The 17,794-nt window shown below is 39.2% G+C and overlaps 5 protein-coding genes across 5 annotated transcripts; 2 read left to right on the forward strand and 3 right to left on the reverse strand.

Annotated features, from left to right (window-relative positions):
• Positions 1–2,282: 2,282 nt before the first annotated feature.
• Positions 2,283–3,629, reverse strand: LOC115231061 (zinc finger protein 708-like; the record flags this gene model as incomplete). Its single annotated transcript, XM_036499930.1, has 2 exons — positions 2,283–3,191; positions 3,273–3,629. Coding segments are annotated over 2 exons (1,014 nt in total), but the record flags the coding sequence as incomplete, so codon positions are not given.
• Positions 3,630–3,635: 6 nt separating this feature from the next.
• Positions 3,636–5,316, reverse strand: LOC118761779 (zinc finger protein 665-like; the record flags this gene model as incomplete). The annotated part of the gene is made up of 3 exons (XM_036499931.1): positions 4,650–5,316; positions 4,087–4,565; positions 3,636–4,044 (listed from the first exon to the last, which is right to left on the reverse strand). Coding segments are annotated over exons 1-3 (1,230 nt in total), but the record flags the coding sequence as incomplete, so codon positions are not given.
• A 6,944-nt stretch (positions 5,317–12,260) lies between these two features.
• LOC115231065 (histone H3) lies at positions 12,261–12,776 on the forward strand. The gene has a single exon (XM_029801154.2). It carries the CDS (start codon positions 12,267–12,269, stop codon positions 12,675–12,677), a length of 411 nt encoding a protein of 136 aa, XP_029657014.1. The 5' UTR covers positions 12,261–12,266; the 3' UTR covers positions 12,678–12,776.
• Positions 12,777–16,184: 3,408 nt separating this feature from the next.
• LOC115231063 (histone H2B, gonadal-like) lies at positions 16,185–16,585 on the reverse strand. Its single transcript, XM_029801151.2, has one exon. It carries the CDS (start codon positions 16,579–16,581, stop codon positions 16,204–16,206), a length of 378 nt encoding a protein of 125 aa, XP_029657011.1. The 5' UTR covers positions 16,582–16,585; the 3' UTR covers positions 16,185–16,203.
• A 240-nt stretch (positions 16,586–16,825) lies between these two features.
• Positions 16,826–17,240, forward strand: LOC115231066 (histone H2A-like). Its single transcript, XM_029801155.2, has one exon. The coding sequence runs from the start codon at positions 16,835–16,837 to the stop codon at positions 17,210–17,212; it is 378 nt and encodes a 125-aa protein (XP_029657015.1). The 5' UTR covers positions 16,826–16,834; the 3' UTR covers positions 17,213–17,240.
• Positions 17,241–17,794: the final 554 nt, after the last annotated feature.

The raw sequence follows: 17,794 nt of genomic DNA on the forward strand, positions 1-17,794 counted from the left end.
GTTAGGTGGAGTCAGTGATTACCAATTGTAACGGTAATTTGTGGTGATTGTTGGAGTCGGCAGTTAGCGATTGCAACGGGTGTTGATGTTGCAGATGAGTAAGATGACAGAAGAACATTGATCGAAATTGTAAACAAAAATTTATTCATCGTAACTTAGTATGTAGTCAAAACCACAATGGGTTGATATGTACAATTAGTAAATGGAAAAGCATACGAGGTTAAGAGAGTTAATTTCTTGTTGAGTAAGTGTGTACACGTTCTCATTGTAGTAGTAAGCCATAGATGCTGAGACCCCCTTCGGTCATGATTGACCGAATGATTGCACCTAGAAAGTTACCCTCTCAGGTACAAGTCCAAGCAAGGTTGTTTATGGAAGACCAGCAGTCACCCATGCATTTACGTTTTATTTATTATTTTGCACTTTACTTAATCATCGTTATATGTTTTTCTTATATTTAATCTTTCTATAATATGCAATTTTCTAGATTGTGCAAATTAATTTTTCATTATTGAATTGATAGGTGTTTTTTTTTCTAATTGATATATATATATATGTGTGCGCATGTATGTCATCATCATCGTTTAACGCCCGCTTTCCATGCTAGCATGGGTTGGACGGTTCAACTGGGGTCTGGGAAGCCCGAAGGCTGCACCAGGCCAGTCAGATCTGGCAGTATTTCTACAGCTGGATGCCCTTCCTAATGCCAACCACTCCGTGAGTGTAGTTGGTACTTTTTACGTGCCTGACAGGGCTGGCGAACAGCCACGCATGGATGGTGGTTTTTACGTGCCACTGGCACGGAGACTGGACGAGGCTTGCAACGGCCACAATCGGATGGTGTTTGTTATGTGCCACCGGCACGGAGGCCAGTCGATCTGGTGCTGGCTACGGCCACGTTCGGATGGTTCTCTCACGTGCCACCGGCACTGGCTATGGCCACATTCGGATGGTTCTCTTATGTGCCACTGGCACTGATATCACGTGTATATATATATACATATGTTTATCCCTACCACCATTGCCTGACAAGCGGTGGTATGCTTACATCTCCGTAACTTAGTGGTTCAGCAAAACAGACTAATAAAACAATTACAAGGCTTACAAAGAATAAATCCTGGGGTCAATTTGTTCGACTAAAACCTAAGTTGGTGTTTAAGCATTTTCACAGTCAAATGACTGAAACAAGAAAGAGGTGAATGTGTTTATGGCAGGGATGTGCCGCCTGGGTAGGCAGTGTCTACCCTGGAGAAAATAGATCGATAATAATAGTTTCCTTTTATGGCAAAACATGCACCAAATTCAATAAAATCAAGAGGGTTACTCTGATTACTATGCATAAAATACAAAATAGTTAATTTTTTTGTAGATCAGGTGGCCATAATTTGCCCCTACCTTTCAATTGCAGCATTAAAGCCATACATATGCTATGTACATTCCTCCAACATTGTTTTCCTTACATACTATATAGGTAGAATTAAATCTGCCTCCAACATGGTTGCACGCCTTATTTTTCTTTGTTTTACAACATTAACATCACCTACTGCCGACCCTGAGTAATTACTGTTAACACATGCCTGGTTTATAGACTTTACCAATTGATTCTTCCCAAATATAACAATATTGGTTTCAACACACTCAAAACAAATTCAAAATCTGGAGGAAATTGCTTTTATTAAAACTATTACAGAGGTAAGTCATCTCAACAGTGTTTAGTTGAGTTAATATAAAACATAGAGTGTGGGAAGGCTATTATCACACACTGTTATATTTCTTTTCCAATGTAAATACATTTAATTATAGAAATTGATCAATGGAAATTGCAGATGTGTTACCAATGCCGGTGGCATGTAAGAGATCCATCCGTTTCGCGACCGTTGCCAGCACCGCCCCAACTGGCCTCGTTCCGGTGGCACGTAAAAAGCACCATCCGTTCGTGTCCGTTGCCAGCCTTGCCTGGCCCCGTGCCGGTGGCACATAAAAAGCACCATCCGTTCGTGGCCGTTTGCCAGCTCTGTCTGGCACATGTGCGGGTGGCACGTAAAAAGCACCCACTACACTCACGGAGTGGTTGGCATTAGGAAGGGCATCCAGCTGTAGAAACTCTGCCAGATCTGACTGGGCCTGATGAAGCTTTTTGGCTTCACAGACCCCAGTTGAACCGTCCAACCCATGCTAGCATGGAAAGCGGACACTAAACGAAGATGATGATGATGATGAAGACGGTGTTTGTTTTTAAATTTAAAATAGAAAGAAAGAAATTTGACACTAAACCATATTCCTTCAAGCAGAAAATAAAAAAGGTTGGCATCATTAAAAGTTCAAACAGCTGTAAAAGACAACCTCAGAAAGAGAGCCAATGATGGGTGGCTTGGTTGTTGTCATGGGTAAAGTTCACAAAGCTAAGCCCACCTCATTTCAGCAGGAACTCAAATGTTTGTTGATACAGTTACACTTTCATCTAGATACATCTGTGTCCAGTTAAGCCATGACTTTGAGAGAATGATTTACCACAAATATCAGTGATGTGGCTTCTATCCTGTATGAGGACATTTGTGTAATCTTAAATTACTAAGTTGAGAAAATGATCTGCTACAAATATCACATTTATAAGGCTTCTCCCCTGTATGAGTACGTTTATGTTTTGTTAAGTTCCTACTTCTAGCGAATGATTTACCACAGATATCACACTGATATGGCTTCTCACCAGTGTGACTACGCTTGTGTGCTCTTAAACTACTACTGTCAGAGAATGACTTCTTACAAATATCACACTTATATGGCTTCTTTCCTGTATGAGTACGCTTGTGTATTGTTAAGCCAGAACTTACAGCGAATGATTTACTGCAGATATCGCACTGATAGGGTTTCTCTCCTGTATGAATACGTTTATGAACTGTTAAGCTAGAACTTACAGAGAATGATTTACCGCAGATATTACACCGATATGGCTTCTCCCCTGTGTGACTACGCCTGTGTGACATCAAATTACTACTTTGAGAGAATGACTTCCCACAAATATCACACTGGTATGGCTTCTTTTCTGTGTGAATATACTTGTGTGTTCTTAATCTAGTTCTGTCAGAGAATGACTTTTTACAAATATCACACTGAAATGGTTTCTCTCCTGTATGAATACGTTTGTGAATAGTCAAATTGTTATTGTGCGAAAAATATTTATTGCAGATATCACACTGGTATGGCTTCTCTCCTGTATGAATACGTTTGTGAGAATTCAAAGTACTGCTTTCAGAGAATGATTTACCACAGATATTACACTGATATGGCTTCTCTCCTGTATGAATACGCTTGTGTTTAGTTAAGTGAATATTTTGAGGAAATGATTTACCACAGATATCACAACTGTATGGCTTCTCACCTGTGTGAATACGCCTATGTTTATTTAAATCAACCTTTTGACAGAATGATTTACCACAGATATCACAGTTATATGGCTTCTCTCCTGTATGAATAGATTTATGTACTTTTAAAGCATTACTTTTAAAGAATGATTTACCGCATATATCACACTGATATGGCTTGTCTCTCGTATGAATCCGTTTGTGAGAAGTTAACGTATAATTTCGGGCGAAAGATTTACCACAGGTGCCACACTTATATGGTTTCTCTCCTGTATGAATACGTTTGTGTGTAGTTAGGCTTGATGACAAAGAGAATGATTTACCGCAGACATCACAGTGATACGGCTTCTCTCCTGTATGAGTTCGTTTGTGTTTAGTTAAGTCAAAACCTTGAGCGAATGATTTACCACAGATATTACAGCAATATGGTTTCTCCCCTGTATGAATTCGCTTGTGAGACTTCAGAGCATCGCTTTTAGAGAATGATTTACCACAAATATCACAGTGATATGGCTTCTCTTCTGCATGAGTACGTTGGTGAGATGTTAACACACCCCTTGCAGAGAATGATTTACTACAGATATCACACTGATATGGCTTCTCTCCTGTATGAATACGTTGGTGAGATGTTAAAGAATTATTTCTGATGAAAGATTTACCACAAATGTCACAATGAAATGGTCTCTCTCCTGTATGAATACGTTTATGTGCAGTTAGGCCTCCATTCGTAGAGAATGATTTACCACAGATATTACAGGGATATGGCTTCTCTCCTGTATGAATTCGCTTGTGAGATATGAAAGTACCACTTTGAGAGAATGATTTACCACAAATACCACAGTGATACGGCTTCTCTCCTGTATGAGTACGTTGGTGAGATTTTAACACACCACTTGCAGAGAATGATTTACCACAGATATCACAGTGATACGGCTTCTGTCCTGTATGAATTCGCTTATGTTTAGTTAAATCATTACCTTGAGAGAATGATTTACCACGAATACCACAGTGATTTGGTGTCTCACCTGTATGAATACGTTTGTGTGTAGTTAGGCTTGCATTCTGACAGAACGACTTGCCACAGATGTTACATTGATACGGCTTTTCTCCTGTATGAACACGGCGGTGAGATATTAAGTTGGTATGTACAGAGAATGATTTACCAAAGATATCACAGCAATACGGATTCTCTCCTGTATGAATTCGCTTGTGGAAATATAAAGCACTCCCTCCAGAGAACGATTTACCACAAGCACCACAGTGATATGGTTTCTCTCCTGTATGAGTACGTTTGTGTGAAGTTAGGTTTCCATTCTGAGAGAAGGATTTCCCACAGATATCACATCTATATGGCTTTTCTCCCGTATGAACTCGACGGTGAGATGTTAAGTTGCCACGTACAGAGAATGATTTCCCACAGATATCACATCCATATGGCTTCTCTTCCGTATGAACTCGTTGGTGAAATGTTAAACTACTACGTAAAGAGAATGATTTCCCACAGATATTGCAGCAAAATTGCTTCTTCCTTGTATTATTGCACTTACGTTTTGTTAGGTTACCATTTTCAGAGAATGACTTTTCACAGATATTAAATTCACATGATGGCTTTCCTCTGTCTTTAGGCATGTCTCCAACAGAAAAATTCCTCTAGTTTTTGCAATATTTATTTCTGAAATAATAATATGTCTATATTTCTATATATTTTTTGTTCCTATTCTTTAATCTTTGCTATTTTTTCAGCTGCTGTATTTCTGTCCAATTTTCCTTTTATCTAAAAACTTCTGAAAATTTATCCAAGTTTTATTAGCACACAAACTCACTTTGTATACACTCCAGATTATGACACAGAAATTTTGCTAATAATCTCAGTTCAGAGCAAAATGTCATTGGAATTTTACAATGAATTCATAGAAATAATGCTAGCTGTCTCTTCCATATAGCATTTACATTCAGTCTTAAAAGATAGAATGGTTTGAAGGTGCCTCTTCTGTTATGCCAATGTCATCTGTTATTCTGAAATAATGAAAAAAAAAAAAATCAGTTTAAAATATGGAGGCTACTTGAAAAGCAGAGATTTAATAGCGGAAAACTTATACCATTTCTATAGAGATTAATTGCAGAAAGAAATATTTACTTTAACGACTGAACATTTTAATTTACTAAAATTTACATAACAGAAGCATATACATTTGTAAACAAGAGCTACACCTTCACATTGTGCTAAAATGTATTAAACTATAAAATAGTAGACGATAACACTCTCTCTCTCCAAAATTATAATTGGACATGGTTATTCAGCCCCAGGTCAGCTTTGACTGGACAAACATGATTCAAAGCATTCTCTCCAAAAACATCGTCATCACCACCATAGAACACATTGACAATTGTTGAACGATTTGTTTTAATTTGCCTCTTATGGCATGGTTTCTATGGTTTGATGTCCTTCCTTATGCCAGTCACCTTATAGAGTGTACTAAGTGCCAGCAAAAGTGCCCTTTATGTGGCACCATTACAAGTGCTCTTTATGCGGCACCAGCACGCGGTGCTTTTGTCATGGCACCAGCATTTGTAGAAATAACACACAGAGCAACAAGCACGCACGCACAACCCATTGGCTTTGTCTTCCCAATTGACAATTGATAAGACAACATGTGGTCACGGAAATACCGATTCAGTGTTTACATTATTTCGAGTTAAAAGGAAAGATCGCCAAGCACAGGAATCGATGTAATCGACTTATTCACCAGCTAAATTGCTGGCATTGTCAGAAAATTTGAAACCAAATTATAATAGACCGAGTCTAGTGTAATACAAAATATTTCTCAAACTAAACCAGGCGCAGGAGTGGCTGTGTGGTAAGTAGCTGGTTTACCAACCACATGGTTCCGGGTTCAGTCCTACTGCGTGGCACCTTGGGCAAGTGTCTTCTACTATAGCCTCGGGCTGACCAAAGCCTTGTGAGTGGATTTGGTAGACGGAAACTGAAAGAAGCCCGTCGTATATATATATATATGTATATATATATATATATATATATATATATATATATATATATATGCGTGTATGTGTCTGTTCCCCTAGCATCGCTTGAAAACCGATGCTGGTGTGTTTATGTCGCCATTACTTAGTGGTTCGGCAAAAGAGACCGATAGAATAAGTACTGGGCTTACAAAAGAATAAGTCCCGGGGTCGAGTTGCTCGATTAAAGGCAGTGCTCCAGCATGTCCACAGTCAGATGACTGAAACAAGTAAAAGAGTAAAAGAGTATACAACAAACTAACGTTGCAACGATGGACAGGCAACAAAATAGGCTTCGTAGCCAGAAATAGCAGCCAAATCACGCAGAAAGTAGGCAAATTTCATGTATAAAATGTAGGACAGACACAAAGAATCAATTCGTCAAACACAAATGACTACAATATTAAAAGACGAAATATTTTCATTGTTTAATTATACTTACAGAAATGTTGTTATAACTCTGTGTGTGGTAGTTGTGAAATATACTTTAAGTGAGTAGAATTGTTGATAAAAGGTATTATAAGTGTTTGTGGTGGACGAGAATTGTTTAATAACTGTGAAAGGTGCTTGATTAAAAGGAATTCATTAAACAATGAAAAACTTTGAAGCGATCAATTAACGGGAATACATTTCAGTGCGCATGCGTATGTCTCGCAAACAACTTGCACACACGCAAGTGCTACCAGTTAAAAGCTCCGTATACCGGAAGCTAGCAAGTGTATGGGGGTCATCAGGAGAGAATGCGCGCCGTTTCGGGGCCTACCTCTCGACGGCATCAATGCGCACCGGCCCCCCACCCACTCACTGATATTTGAATTAAAGGTAATATTGGAACGACGTCATAAATATTTTGCCACCAGGCAAACTACAATGTGGTACCCCATAATCTGTCTGAGTTCCCTAATCCTAACCCCCATCATTGTATTGTCCCCATCTGTGTTAATCCTTATGGATAATAAAGAAATTTAATCCTAACCCCCCCATATATAAAAAAAACACTTTCTTGAAATGTATTCGGTACTTATACCGAAGTTACGCATAATAGGCGATCCTTCGGTCAGTTAATCAGCAGAATTCTGTTTTAAGTACCCCAATATAAGGTACTACTAACAAACTATGGACCCGGTGCGCGCACTCGCGCTAGCTAGCCGTAATTAGCCGATCCTACAATGACTACCGCGTATGTTTGTATATCAAGGCTGAATACATATCAAAGAAAATTAAATATTTTTCGAACAAAGTAAAATTTTTTTTTTAATTAAGTAAATAGGCGTAATTTCGGTATAGGTACTGGATACATTTCAAGAAAGTGGTTTTTTTTTTATATTTAGGGTTAGGGGTGGGAGAAAAGGTTGTTTTATTGAGTTAAACTGAAGGATCGCCACATTTTTCAACAATTCTACACACTTAAAAGTATATTTCACAATGAGATTACAAGTTCTCAGGTGAATTGGTTGAGATTATCTCCAAATTTTGCAATTTGTCATAAACAGATTACGTAATGTCAGTGGAAAATAACGCCTTAGCTCCAATAATTTGATTGTGAATAGGAAAACTGGTTAATGGTAGGGTGTATGCATAAATTTATTTCTTTTATAACAGCCCGCTTCTGTACCTCATTTATATATATAAAACAGCCCGTTTGGATCTTTTCGGTTTGAACGGCAGTTTTTCCTAGGTGTCATATGAAATTGTCACCCATAATTATGACCCTAGTATCGATCTAATGCATTACAATCTGTTTTAGGGTTAGACGTGGGGGGAAGGGTATCTTTTTTCTTCAGAAATGTAAATAAACCCAATCTGTTTTTTAAACGAGGGACATGTTCACACAGCACAGAATGTTTTCACCGCAATAGACGTCATTGATTGGTTGAAATTGCAGAAAAAAAATCTTACAAATCATAGAATTTTCTCAATAAAGCCAAGAGAAAAAGATGTTTTATAAACACATTCTACCAGTATACGAAGTTTAAAAGTGTTTAGTTACGTGGAAATCATTTAAAAAAACTGCCGTTCAAACGGAAAAGATCCTTAAAGCCAATTAAACAAATGAGTTGAAGGTACATCAGACTATTTAAAGTCATAAATATATGTTCAGGGTGTGAGGGTATTGCACTAAGCTGTGCAATAAAAAGCTTATTTCGCAACCGTGGTTCTAGATTCAATGCGCGATAGGCTGACGTGTGGCGCTTACCAGCGATGCCACGCAATGGGACCGAACCCGGGACTTGGTGATGGCAAAGCAAACGTAACCATTTCGTTATATATTAATCATGAAATCAGATTTTATTGCTGTCTCGATAACGGCGGAAGGGAGATAACTCGGACGTAAACTGGCTGACAACATTTTAGCGAATATCAAAAATATTTGTGTTTGCTTTGATAATTTCATGAATTTGAGGTCTTGTTCTGTTATAAAACATTAACGGATTAACACAATCAGCATGAAAAAATGGGTTAATATAGGGCGTAACAAATATCAGAAAATCAAAAAAAAAATGTGTGTAATAGGTGTAAAACAACTTCCTATGAACGAATATGAAAAAAAAAATTCGCGCACGCGAAAGGGGGGTGGGGGAGAGGCCTCGGAAAATTCACATCGGGAAGTTCCGAAAGCGTCTGAGGAGCTGACCCGGGCACCAAAACAAAAAAAAAATAGTGTAATATGTGTAAAACAACTTGCTCTAAACGAATGTGAAAAAAAAATGCGCTCTCGAGAAAGAGGGGTGGGGGAGAGGCCTCGGAATATTTATATCGGGAATTTCCGAAAGCGTCTGAACCGGGCACAAAAACAAAAACAAAAACAGCGTAATAGGTGTAAAACAACTTGCTCTAAACGACTATCATGAAAAAAATGCGCGCTCGCGAAAGGGGGGTGGGGGAGAGGCTTCGGAAATTTCACATCTTCAGTCCACGGCCTTTAAACTAAGAAAAAATAGTGTAATTGGTGTAAAACTACTTGTTCTAAACGAGTATCAAGAACACACACTCACACATGAATCATAAACTCCGTATTTCGCAAAAAAAAAAAATAAAGAGAAGAAATTCTGGAAAAAGTGAAGAAATGTTGGATCTCCGCCATGTGAATCAAAATACGTGTCAGAAACATCTTGAAATACTACAGAAATTATGTTACGAAAATGATAATGTATACATACTTCTTTGAGTGGTCCATCGATAATGATGATAAAGAAATGAGTTGGATTTGAACTCAGAATATTGACTAACACAACTACATACTACAAGACTCAAAATATTCAGCCAAGTCACCACCCTTTAACTAGCAATAATAATAACATCAATAACATAACAGCCAAAAGATTTATTTGTTCTGAAAATAACAATCATAGTAAATAAATATGTTCTTTAATATTCACATTCATGTGCACAGTTAAACACACTTACATACAAACAGTCACGCATGCATAATACAAAACGGAACACAAAAATGAAGGATGCATTACTTAGTATATATTACATCTAGAGAATTTTGATTAATAAGTCAAATATGCAAATTATAAAGATAATTATTGCTTTACTAAACAGTGTTGTAAAGGTGAAAAAATAAATTTGGGAAAAAAATACACGCCAAAACTAATTAATAAAGGATAATTAGGGAAGGATTGACACAAAATAATAATTTTTTCTGTCTCTTTTTTTCTGATAAATGCATCTTAATAAGTGAGAAGAATTGCATATATCTGAACTATTTCAAAGAAAAGCATAAATTTAATGTTTAAAATAGCTTTAACCAAGGAATGAGATCCAACATTTCTTCACTTTTTCCAGAATTTCTTCTCTTTATTTTTTTTTTTTGCGAAATACGGAGCTTATGATTCATGTGTGAGTGTGTGTTCTTGATACTCGTTTAGAACAAGTAGTTTTACACCAATTACACTATTTTTTCTTAGTTTAAAGGCCGTGGACTGAAGATGTGAAATTTCCGAAGCCTCTCCCCCACCCCCCTTTCGCGAGCGCGCATTTTTTTCATGATAGTCGTTTAGAGCAAGTTGTTTTACACCTATTACGCTGTTTTTGTTTTTGTTTTTGTGCCCGGTTCAGACGCTTTCGGAAATTCCCGATATAAATATTCCGAGGCCTCTCCCCCACCCCTCTTTCGTGAGAGCGCATTTTTTGTCATATTCGTTTAGAGCAAGTTGTTTTACACATATTACACTATTTTATTTTTGTTTTGGTGCCCGGGTCAGCCCCTCAGACGCTTTCGGAACTTCCCGATGTGAATTTTCCGAGGCCTCTCCCCCACCCCCCTTTCGCGTGCGCGAATTTTTTTTTTCATATTCGTTCATAGGAAGTTGTTTTACACCTATTACACACATTTTTTTTTTGATTTTCTGATATTTGTTACGCCCTATATTAACAAGCTTTACAGCAGATCGTAATTATTACAAAAACTGCAGTAATAATGTCTTTCCTCCAGCTGGTTGTGAATCCTCCCCTACTCCTAGTCAAACCGGATCGAGCAAACTCATGGCCAAGCACTGTCACATCCAGTCTTTTCATGGATATCTAGGGATATATTTCATTATATATCTTTTGCCTTCCATGGAGGTATAATGTGGTTCGCTGTTGATTCGGCTGTTATCAGCACAGCGAGTAGACCACATACAGACCATCCCTCCAACGGCGTTTTGTACTCGAGTCGCAGAGTTGTCAATGACCTCTCTGCTATTAAAGTACAGCGTTTGGTAAATTCCATGAATATTCTATTCGTTGTTTTTGACTGGAAAAGTACGTTTCATTTGATGTCAGCATAAAGTGAAAGAGAGAGAGAGAATGACAGGGACGTGTGTATATGTTAATGGCGGGGTATGAGTGAAAGGGGTGCTTATGTGCAGCTGAAATTTAAACATTTTGGTTTAAGCATATTGAAGAGGCGAGGTGGCTCACATTAAGATTTAAGTGGCCCAGGAGAGGGCCGGGTTTTGTCGCTACTCACGACCTCGAAGTTACAAAAACTTCACCAGTTTAACCTCCGAATCCGAAATGGAAATACTTACAATGAAATAGAATGGATTATTCACAATGAAATTGAACAAGAACAAACAAAAAGGGTTCACATAGATGGGGACAATACAATGCCTTACGTAATGAGCAGAGAGGCTCACTGAAAGGGATAAAAAGTAAGCTGAAATTTAAACACTTTGGATGAAGCATATTGAAGAGGCGAGTTGGCTTACACTAAGATATGAGTGGCCCTGAAAAGGGCCGGGTTTAGTCGCTACTCACGACCTCGAAGTTAGAAAAACTTCACCAGTTTAACCTCCGAATCCGTACAGAGTTCTGCCTTGTCTCTTGAGAGCATAGACCACATCCATAGCGGTGACAGTCTTCCTCTTGGCATGCTCGGTGTAGGTGACAGCATCACGAATGACGTTCTCCAAGAACACCTTCAACACACCACGGGTCTCTTCGTAGATCAGACCAGAGATACGTTTCACACCACCTCGACGAGCCAGACGACGGATGGCCGGTTTGGTAATACCCTGGATGTTATCTCTCAACACCTTCCTGTGACGCTTGGCGCCTCCTTTTCCCAAACCTTTTCCTCCTTTACCACGTCCAGACATTATTCAGATGTATATTTACTTAAAAGCAAAAGTGCAATAACGGATAGCCTCTGTAGCAAGTATTTATACACAGCACGCAGACGTAGCAGAGAACACTACAAATTAGAGATCACGTGTCTAAATCAGCGAATCATAGCAATGCGTTCGGCAGCTGCTGTTTGGCGCTTCGTCTTTGTGTTCTGAGAGAAGGTGTTGGCGCTTAATTTTGTTTGTAGATAAAAAGTTTAGCCCGCCGCAGAAGTGTATATAAAGCGTTCCAGCTTTCGGCGCATTATTGGTGATTGACATCAGAATGGCTCGTACAAAGCAGACAGCACGTAAATCTACCGGAGGAAAGGCTCCTCGTAAACAGCTTGCCACTAAGGCTGCCAGGAAGAGTGCCCCAGCAACTGGCGGTGTGAAGAAACCCCATCGTTACAGGCCTGGTACCGTAGCTCTGCGAGAGATCAGACGTTACCAGAAATCCACTGAACTTCTTATCAGAAAGCTTCCCTTCCAACGTCTCGTTCGTGAAATCGCTCAGGATTTCAAGACTGATCTTCGTTTCCAGAGCTCTGCCGTAATGGCTTTACAGGAGGCCAGCGAGGCTTACTTGGTCGGTCTTTTCGAGGATACCAACTTGTGCGCTATCCACGCCAAGAGAGTGACCATCATGCCCAAGGACATCCAGCTTGCCCGCCGTATCCGTGGTGAGAGAGCCTAAGTTGAAAATAATGAAGCTAATGCTTTATCCCAACGGCCCTTTTCAGGGCCTCTAAATTTTTTCGTAAAGTTTTGCTAACCCTTAAGATAGTGGTATGTTTCGTGTTCTCGTATATCGTGAATTGTTTATTCGAAATAAGATCGATATATTGTTCTTTTCCTGAGGCTGGGGATGGCGATTTAAGCATTGGACTTATTCGTTCCGCCAAGTGTAATTCTAAATTAAACTTATTCATTCCTCTGAGTGTAATTTTAAATAAGGCTCGGCAATTTCGGTGATAGTATGTCCGGCACGGTTTTGTTTTCCCGATGCTCGTTTGTTTTTTGTATTTGTATCTATACGGAACTTGCAGCACAAATAAACCGCGATGATCGTTTGTTTCAGTCTTATGATATTTAGATTTCGGAACGAATTGTCCGTTTGATTAGGTTCCATCTCTCTTCGTAGTTTAAGGAAAACAAGTTGACTGGTGCATAACGTCTGCAAAATAGACTAAATTGTGATGTGTGCGCTTCCACATCCGATCTGAATGGTTTTTATTTGTAGAAAACCCATTTAAAAATATTTTATTTTATGGCGGACTGCTCGCTCATTTAGGAACAATAAATATTCTTAGCCATTCGCGGTGAGAGCTTAAATGAAATTAATGAAGCCACTAGCCCTATTCAGGGCCTCGAAGTTTGTTTCCAAAGTTACTTTGTGTACACCGGACATTTTCTTTTTAATATCGCACCTCCTTGAAAAGTGTATTTTTCGGATACTTACGTTTTAGATGTCGGAGATTACGAATATGCAGAAAGGAAAACAGCACTTCAAATTTCACCCCTTTCCCACTTGAATTTAAAATTTTGGCATTGTTTACCTTAAGAGATCATGCAAGTCGAAATTAGTTATAAACAGGCGCCGGAGTGGCTGTGTGGTAAGTAGCTTGCTAAACAACCACTTGGTTCCGGGTTCAGTTCCACTGCGTGGCATCTTGGGCGAGTGTCTCCTGCTATAGTCCCGGGCCGACCAATGCCTTGTGAGTGGATTTGGTAGACGGAAACTGAAAGAAACCTGTCGTATACACATATATATATGTCTGTTTGTCCCCCTAGCATTGCTTGACAACCGATGCTGGTGTGTTTACGTCCCCGTCACCTAGCGATTCGGCAAAAGAGAACGATAGAATAAGTACTGGGGCTTACAAAGAATAAGTCCCGGGGTCGATTTGCTCGACTAAAAGGCGGTGCTCCAGCATGGCCGCAGTCAAATGACTGAAACAAGTAAAAGAGTAATAAAGCGAAAGAAATTGTTCTGCACACAGCCGTTAACACTCAGCGTTAAGATCTTTATACTAATTCCTTTTCGACTGCAGACATTCCGAATCTGCAAAAGGGTCGCCATTCCAAAATTTTAATTTCCCCACCCTAATTTTTCACTGGAACTTTTATTTTTTGGCGAAATACGTAGGATATGTTTGTAAAAAAGTTTCAGTGACAAAAAGTGAACATGTGGTTGTGGGTGTTTTGGAATTAAGATGTAAAAGTTAGACTTTTCAAAAAGTCTAACTTTTACATTGCACACACAAAATGACATTTTAATTTTTTTCGTTTTTGGAAATTTGTATTTAGTAAGTGGATCTTCGATTTGGCTGTTGTTTCTAGCTCGTCGTTTGGAGCATACATAAAAATTTAAGATTCTGATAACCTCCAAAACGTTTTCAAATTTTAATTTTTCCCCCTTTCCACAAAAACATGGGAGCGGGGTTAATTAAAATTTTAAAGACGTGATTCGTTGTTTAGCTGCTGTTTCTAGCATGTCGAGTTTTAGATACTTTTCACGTCCATTTTAAGGAGGGGATGGATATTGTCTTTTTGAAATGTTACCAAATTTCATTTTTGAAGAATAATCTCCGTATCTTTCCACGCATTCCGCAAAGAAAATTCTGAAAAAATGTGTAAAATTGGGAGGTGAGGATTAAAATTATGAAATGCTGATATTTTTCTGCCAATTCGGAATCTCCGCAGTCGCATATATGTATGTTTGCCCCAACATAGCCTTAGCAACCGATACTGGTGTGTTTACGTCCCTGTAACTTAGCGGTTCGGGCCCAAAACAAACACTCACCTGTTTCCATGACAACTCGACAATTCATTTCGGATATCTTCGTGACACCCGCTGTGACCTTGTTCTGTATTTATGTAATGTGTTGTGAAATAGATATAACGAAACTATGCCAGCAAAAAGCCTTGCATATTTGTCCTTACCTGCTTCATGTATGTGAAACCCGAAAATTTCCAAGCAGGAAACAGAATCGAAAACACAAACAGACAAGCACGCACGCACACAGGTCACGAAGATATCCAAAGCGAATTGTCGAGTTGTCACAGAAACAGCCGAGTGTTTATTTTGGCCTTGTCGAGTTATATCGTATTTCTTTATTATCCATAAGGATTAACACAGATGGGGACAATACAATGATTTGGGGTAAAAAAATGGAACTTTTTACAATGAAATCGGATGGGTTATTTACAATGGAGTTATAATGAAAGTGAAATTGAATAAGAACAAACAAAAAGAGACAAATGAAGTTGAAAGAACAGGTGCCATGGTTCGGCAATAAGTAGGTTTACAAATAAGTCCTGGGGTCGATTTGCTCGAATAAAGGCGGTGCTCCATCATAAATGACTGCAACATGTAAGAGTAAAACCAAAACAAACACGACTAATTTCCATGACAACTCCACAATTCACTCCGGATCTCTTGGTGACAGTTGTTGAAATGGAAGAAGCTAATGGGATTGTGTGCGTGGTGCGTGCTTGTTCTTGTATGTGTCCCTATAGAGCTAAGAGTTCGCAGCTAGCTCTTTTGTTGTTGCTTCGAAATGGCTTCAATATTAGTCTATCAGATTTAATAACATTATCAAAAACATGAAGATAGAAACAAATAGCGGCTAATACACCGGAAAATATCTAACCAATCTAGTCACCTTTCAGCTAAGATGCCCCTCAGTAATTTGACAAAGTAATTCATATTAAATTAAAGTGGAAACTGTCTCAAACCTTTATAGAAACTGTTTTCGAACCTTTTTCCAATCTACGTGGGAAAAATACGGAGATTAAAAATAAACATTCAAATTTATTTTGCAGCTACCTCTAACATAAATGTTGTCTTGTGCGAAACCGAGGTAGCACTTACGCGTACCCACGATCCTTTAAAACATCTCGCCCGACGAGCTTGATTCTGTCTCATCCATGTCAGATATTGCGACCTAAAATTAAGATATGCCTTACGAAAAGAGCCGAGAGGCTCACGGAAAGGGATAAAAAAAATTTCTTAAAAAGGAAGCTGAAATTCAAGCATATTGAAGAGGCGAGATGGCTTGCTGTTCACACCACACACGATTAGAATAGAATGGTGACATTTATAGACTCGTACATGGTGAATAACGAACTAAAATCGCAGATCTATAGAAAATCGATAGTTTACAATCACGAAAATATAGATGGCCCTTAAAAGGACCGTTTTTTCGAGAGACCAAGATTTACTTGCTGCTGGTGTATTTGGTAACAGCCTTGGTACCTTCAGAGACGGCGTGCTTAGCCAACTCACCAGGGAGAAGCAGACGGACAGCAGTCTGCACCTCACGGCTACTGATGGTTGAACGTTTGTTGTAGTGGGCCAAGCGGCTGGATTCAGAAGCTATTCTTTCGAACAAATCGTTGACGAAACTGTTCATGATGGACATAGCTTTGCTGGAAATACCAGTGTCGGGGTGGACTTGTTTCATTACTTTGTAGATGTAGATGGAATAACTTTCCTTCCTCTTCTTCTTGCGCTTCTTGTCTCCTGCGGGACGTGAAGTTTTAGCCTTGGAAGCCTTCTTGGCTCCTTTCGAAGCGGTAGCTGGTGCTGGTGGCATGATGTCACTAGTGCTGGTAACTTCGCAGCTACCCTATTTATAGCTGTCAAGTAGGCTCAGCAGATGAACATTTTTTGCAAATCGGCGCCGTTCATTTTCATTGGTTGAATTTGACAACTATGTCACGTGACAAAAGCCCGCTTACTTTTCATCTGCTTCTCGACTGCTGGAGCCGATTAAGCAGTATTTAAAGGCGAAAATCTCTATATAATTTTTTAATTCGCTTGTTACAAACTAGCATCGAACTTTGAAAATGTCTGGACGTGGTAAAGGAGGTAAAGTGAAGGGAAAGAGCAAGACCCGTTCATCCCGTGCTGGACTTCAGTTCCCTGTCGGTCGTATCCACCGTCTTCTTCGTAAGGGAAACTATGCCCAACGTGTTGGTGCCGGAGCTCCAGTCTACTTGGCTGCAGTGATGGAATATTTGGCTGCCGAAGTGTTGGAATTGGCAGGAAATGCTGCCAGAGACAACAAGAAATCGAGAATTATTCCCCGTCATTTGCAGTTGGCCATCCGTAACGACGAGGAGTTGAACAAACTTTTGTCCGGAGTGACCATCGCCCAAGGTGGTGTTCTTCCCAACATCCAGGCTGTTCTTCTCCCCAAGAAGACCCAGAAGGCTTCCAAGTGAGCGCTTTCTGTGGAGTCTACCTTCAGCATCAACGGCCCTTTTCAGGGCCCACTACATCATAATTTTAGTCTACTTACCGTTTATTTTGCGATCCGATTCTTCATAACACATCACGAACCGTCATTCCATAGATACAGTTTATGGGCATCAGCTCGAGTTAGTGCTTCGTATTCATCTTATCTGTTTAAAGCTATTGTATTCTTTTGATTCAGCCTCTCTAGCTATTTGATGTTTTTACTTAACTCTTATGAATCGCTGTCGGATAGTTCCAAGTGATGACCTCGCCAATATTCTAAGATTACGGACTTTCAAAATGTTTTTAACTGTGGCTGGGAGAAAATAAGGTAAATTTTAATACTGAAAGTTTCGAAATTTACCGAAAAATATTGGTTTAATATTGCTTTAAGTTCCCGGTCATCAAAGAAAAAAGAACAAGGCTACTTGTTTTTTTCTTTTACTTGGTGTGGAAAGATCTAAAACGAATTTGGGTAAAAGAATGAGGGAGATGGTTTTCGGGAAATTCACACGATCCGATTTTTCCCTCAACTTTCAGGAGAAGGGATTGTTTTACACCTATACACA

Source organism: Octopus sinensis, unplaced genomic scaffold, assembly GCF_006345805.1.
Source record: "Octopus sinensis unplaced genomic scaffold, ASM634580v1 Contig17298, whole genome shotgun sequence".
Classification (NCBI taxonomy): domain Eukaryota; kingdom Metazoa; phylum Mollusca; class Cephalopoda; order Octopoda; family Octopodidae; genus Octopus; species Octopus sinensis.

Excerpts from the sequence above, each read along its gene's own strand:
- LOC115231063 (XM_029801151.2), bottom strand. The coding sequence starts at position 16,581 with ATGCCACCAGCACCAGCTACCGCTTCGAAAGGAGCCAAGAAGGCTTCC.
- LOC115231065 (XM_029801154.2), top strand. The coding sequence starts at position 12,267 with ATGGCTCGTACAAAGCAGACAGCACGTAAATCTACCGGAGGAAAGGCT.
- LOC115231066 (XM_029801155.2), top strand. The coding sequence starts at position 16,835 with ATGTCTGGACGTGGTAAAGGAGGTAAAGTGAAGGGAAAGAGCAAGACC.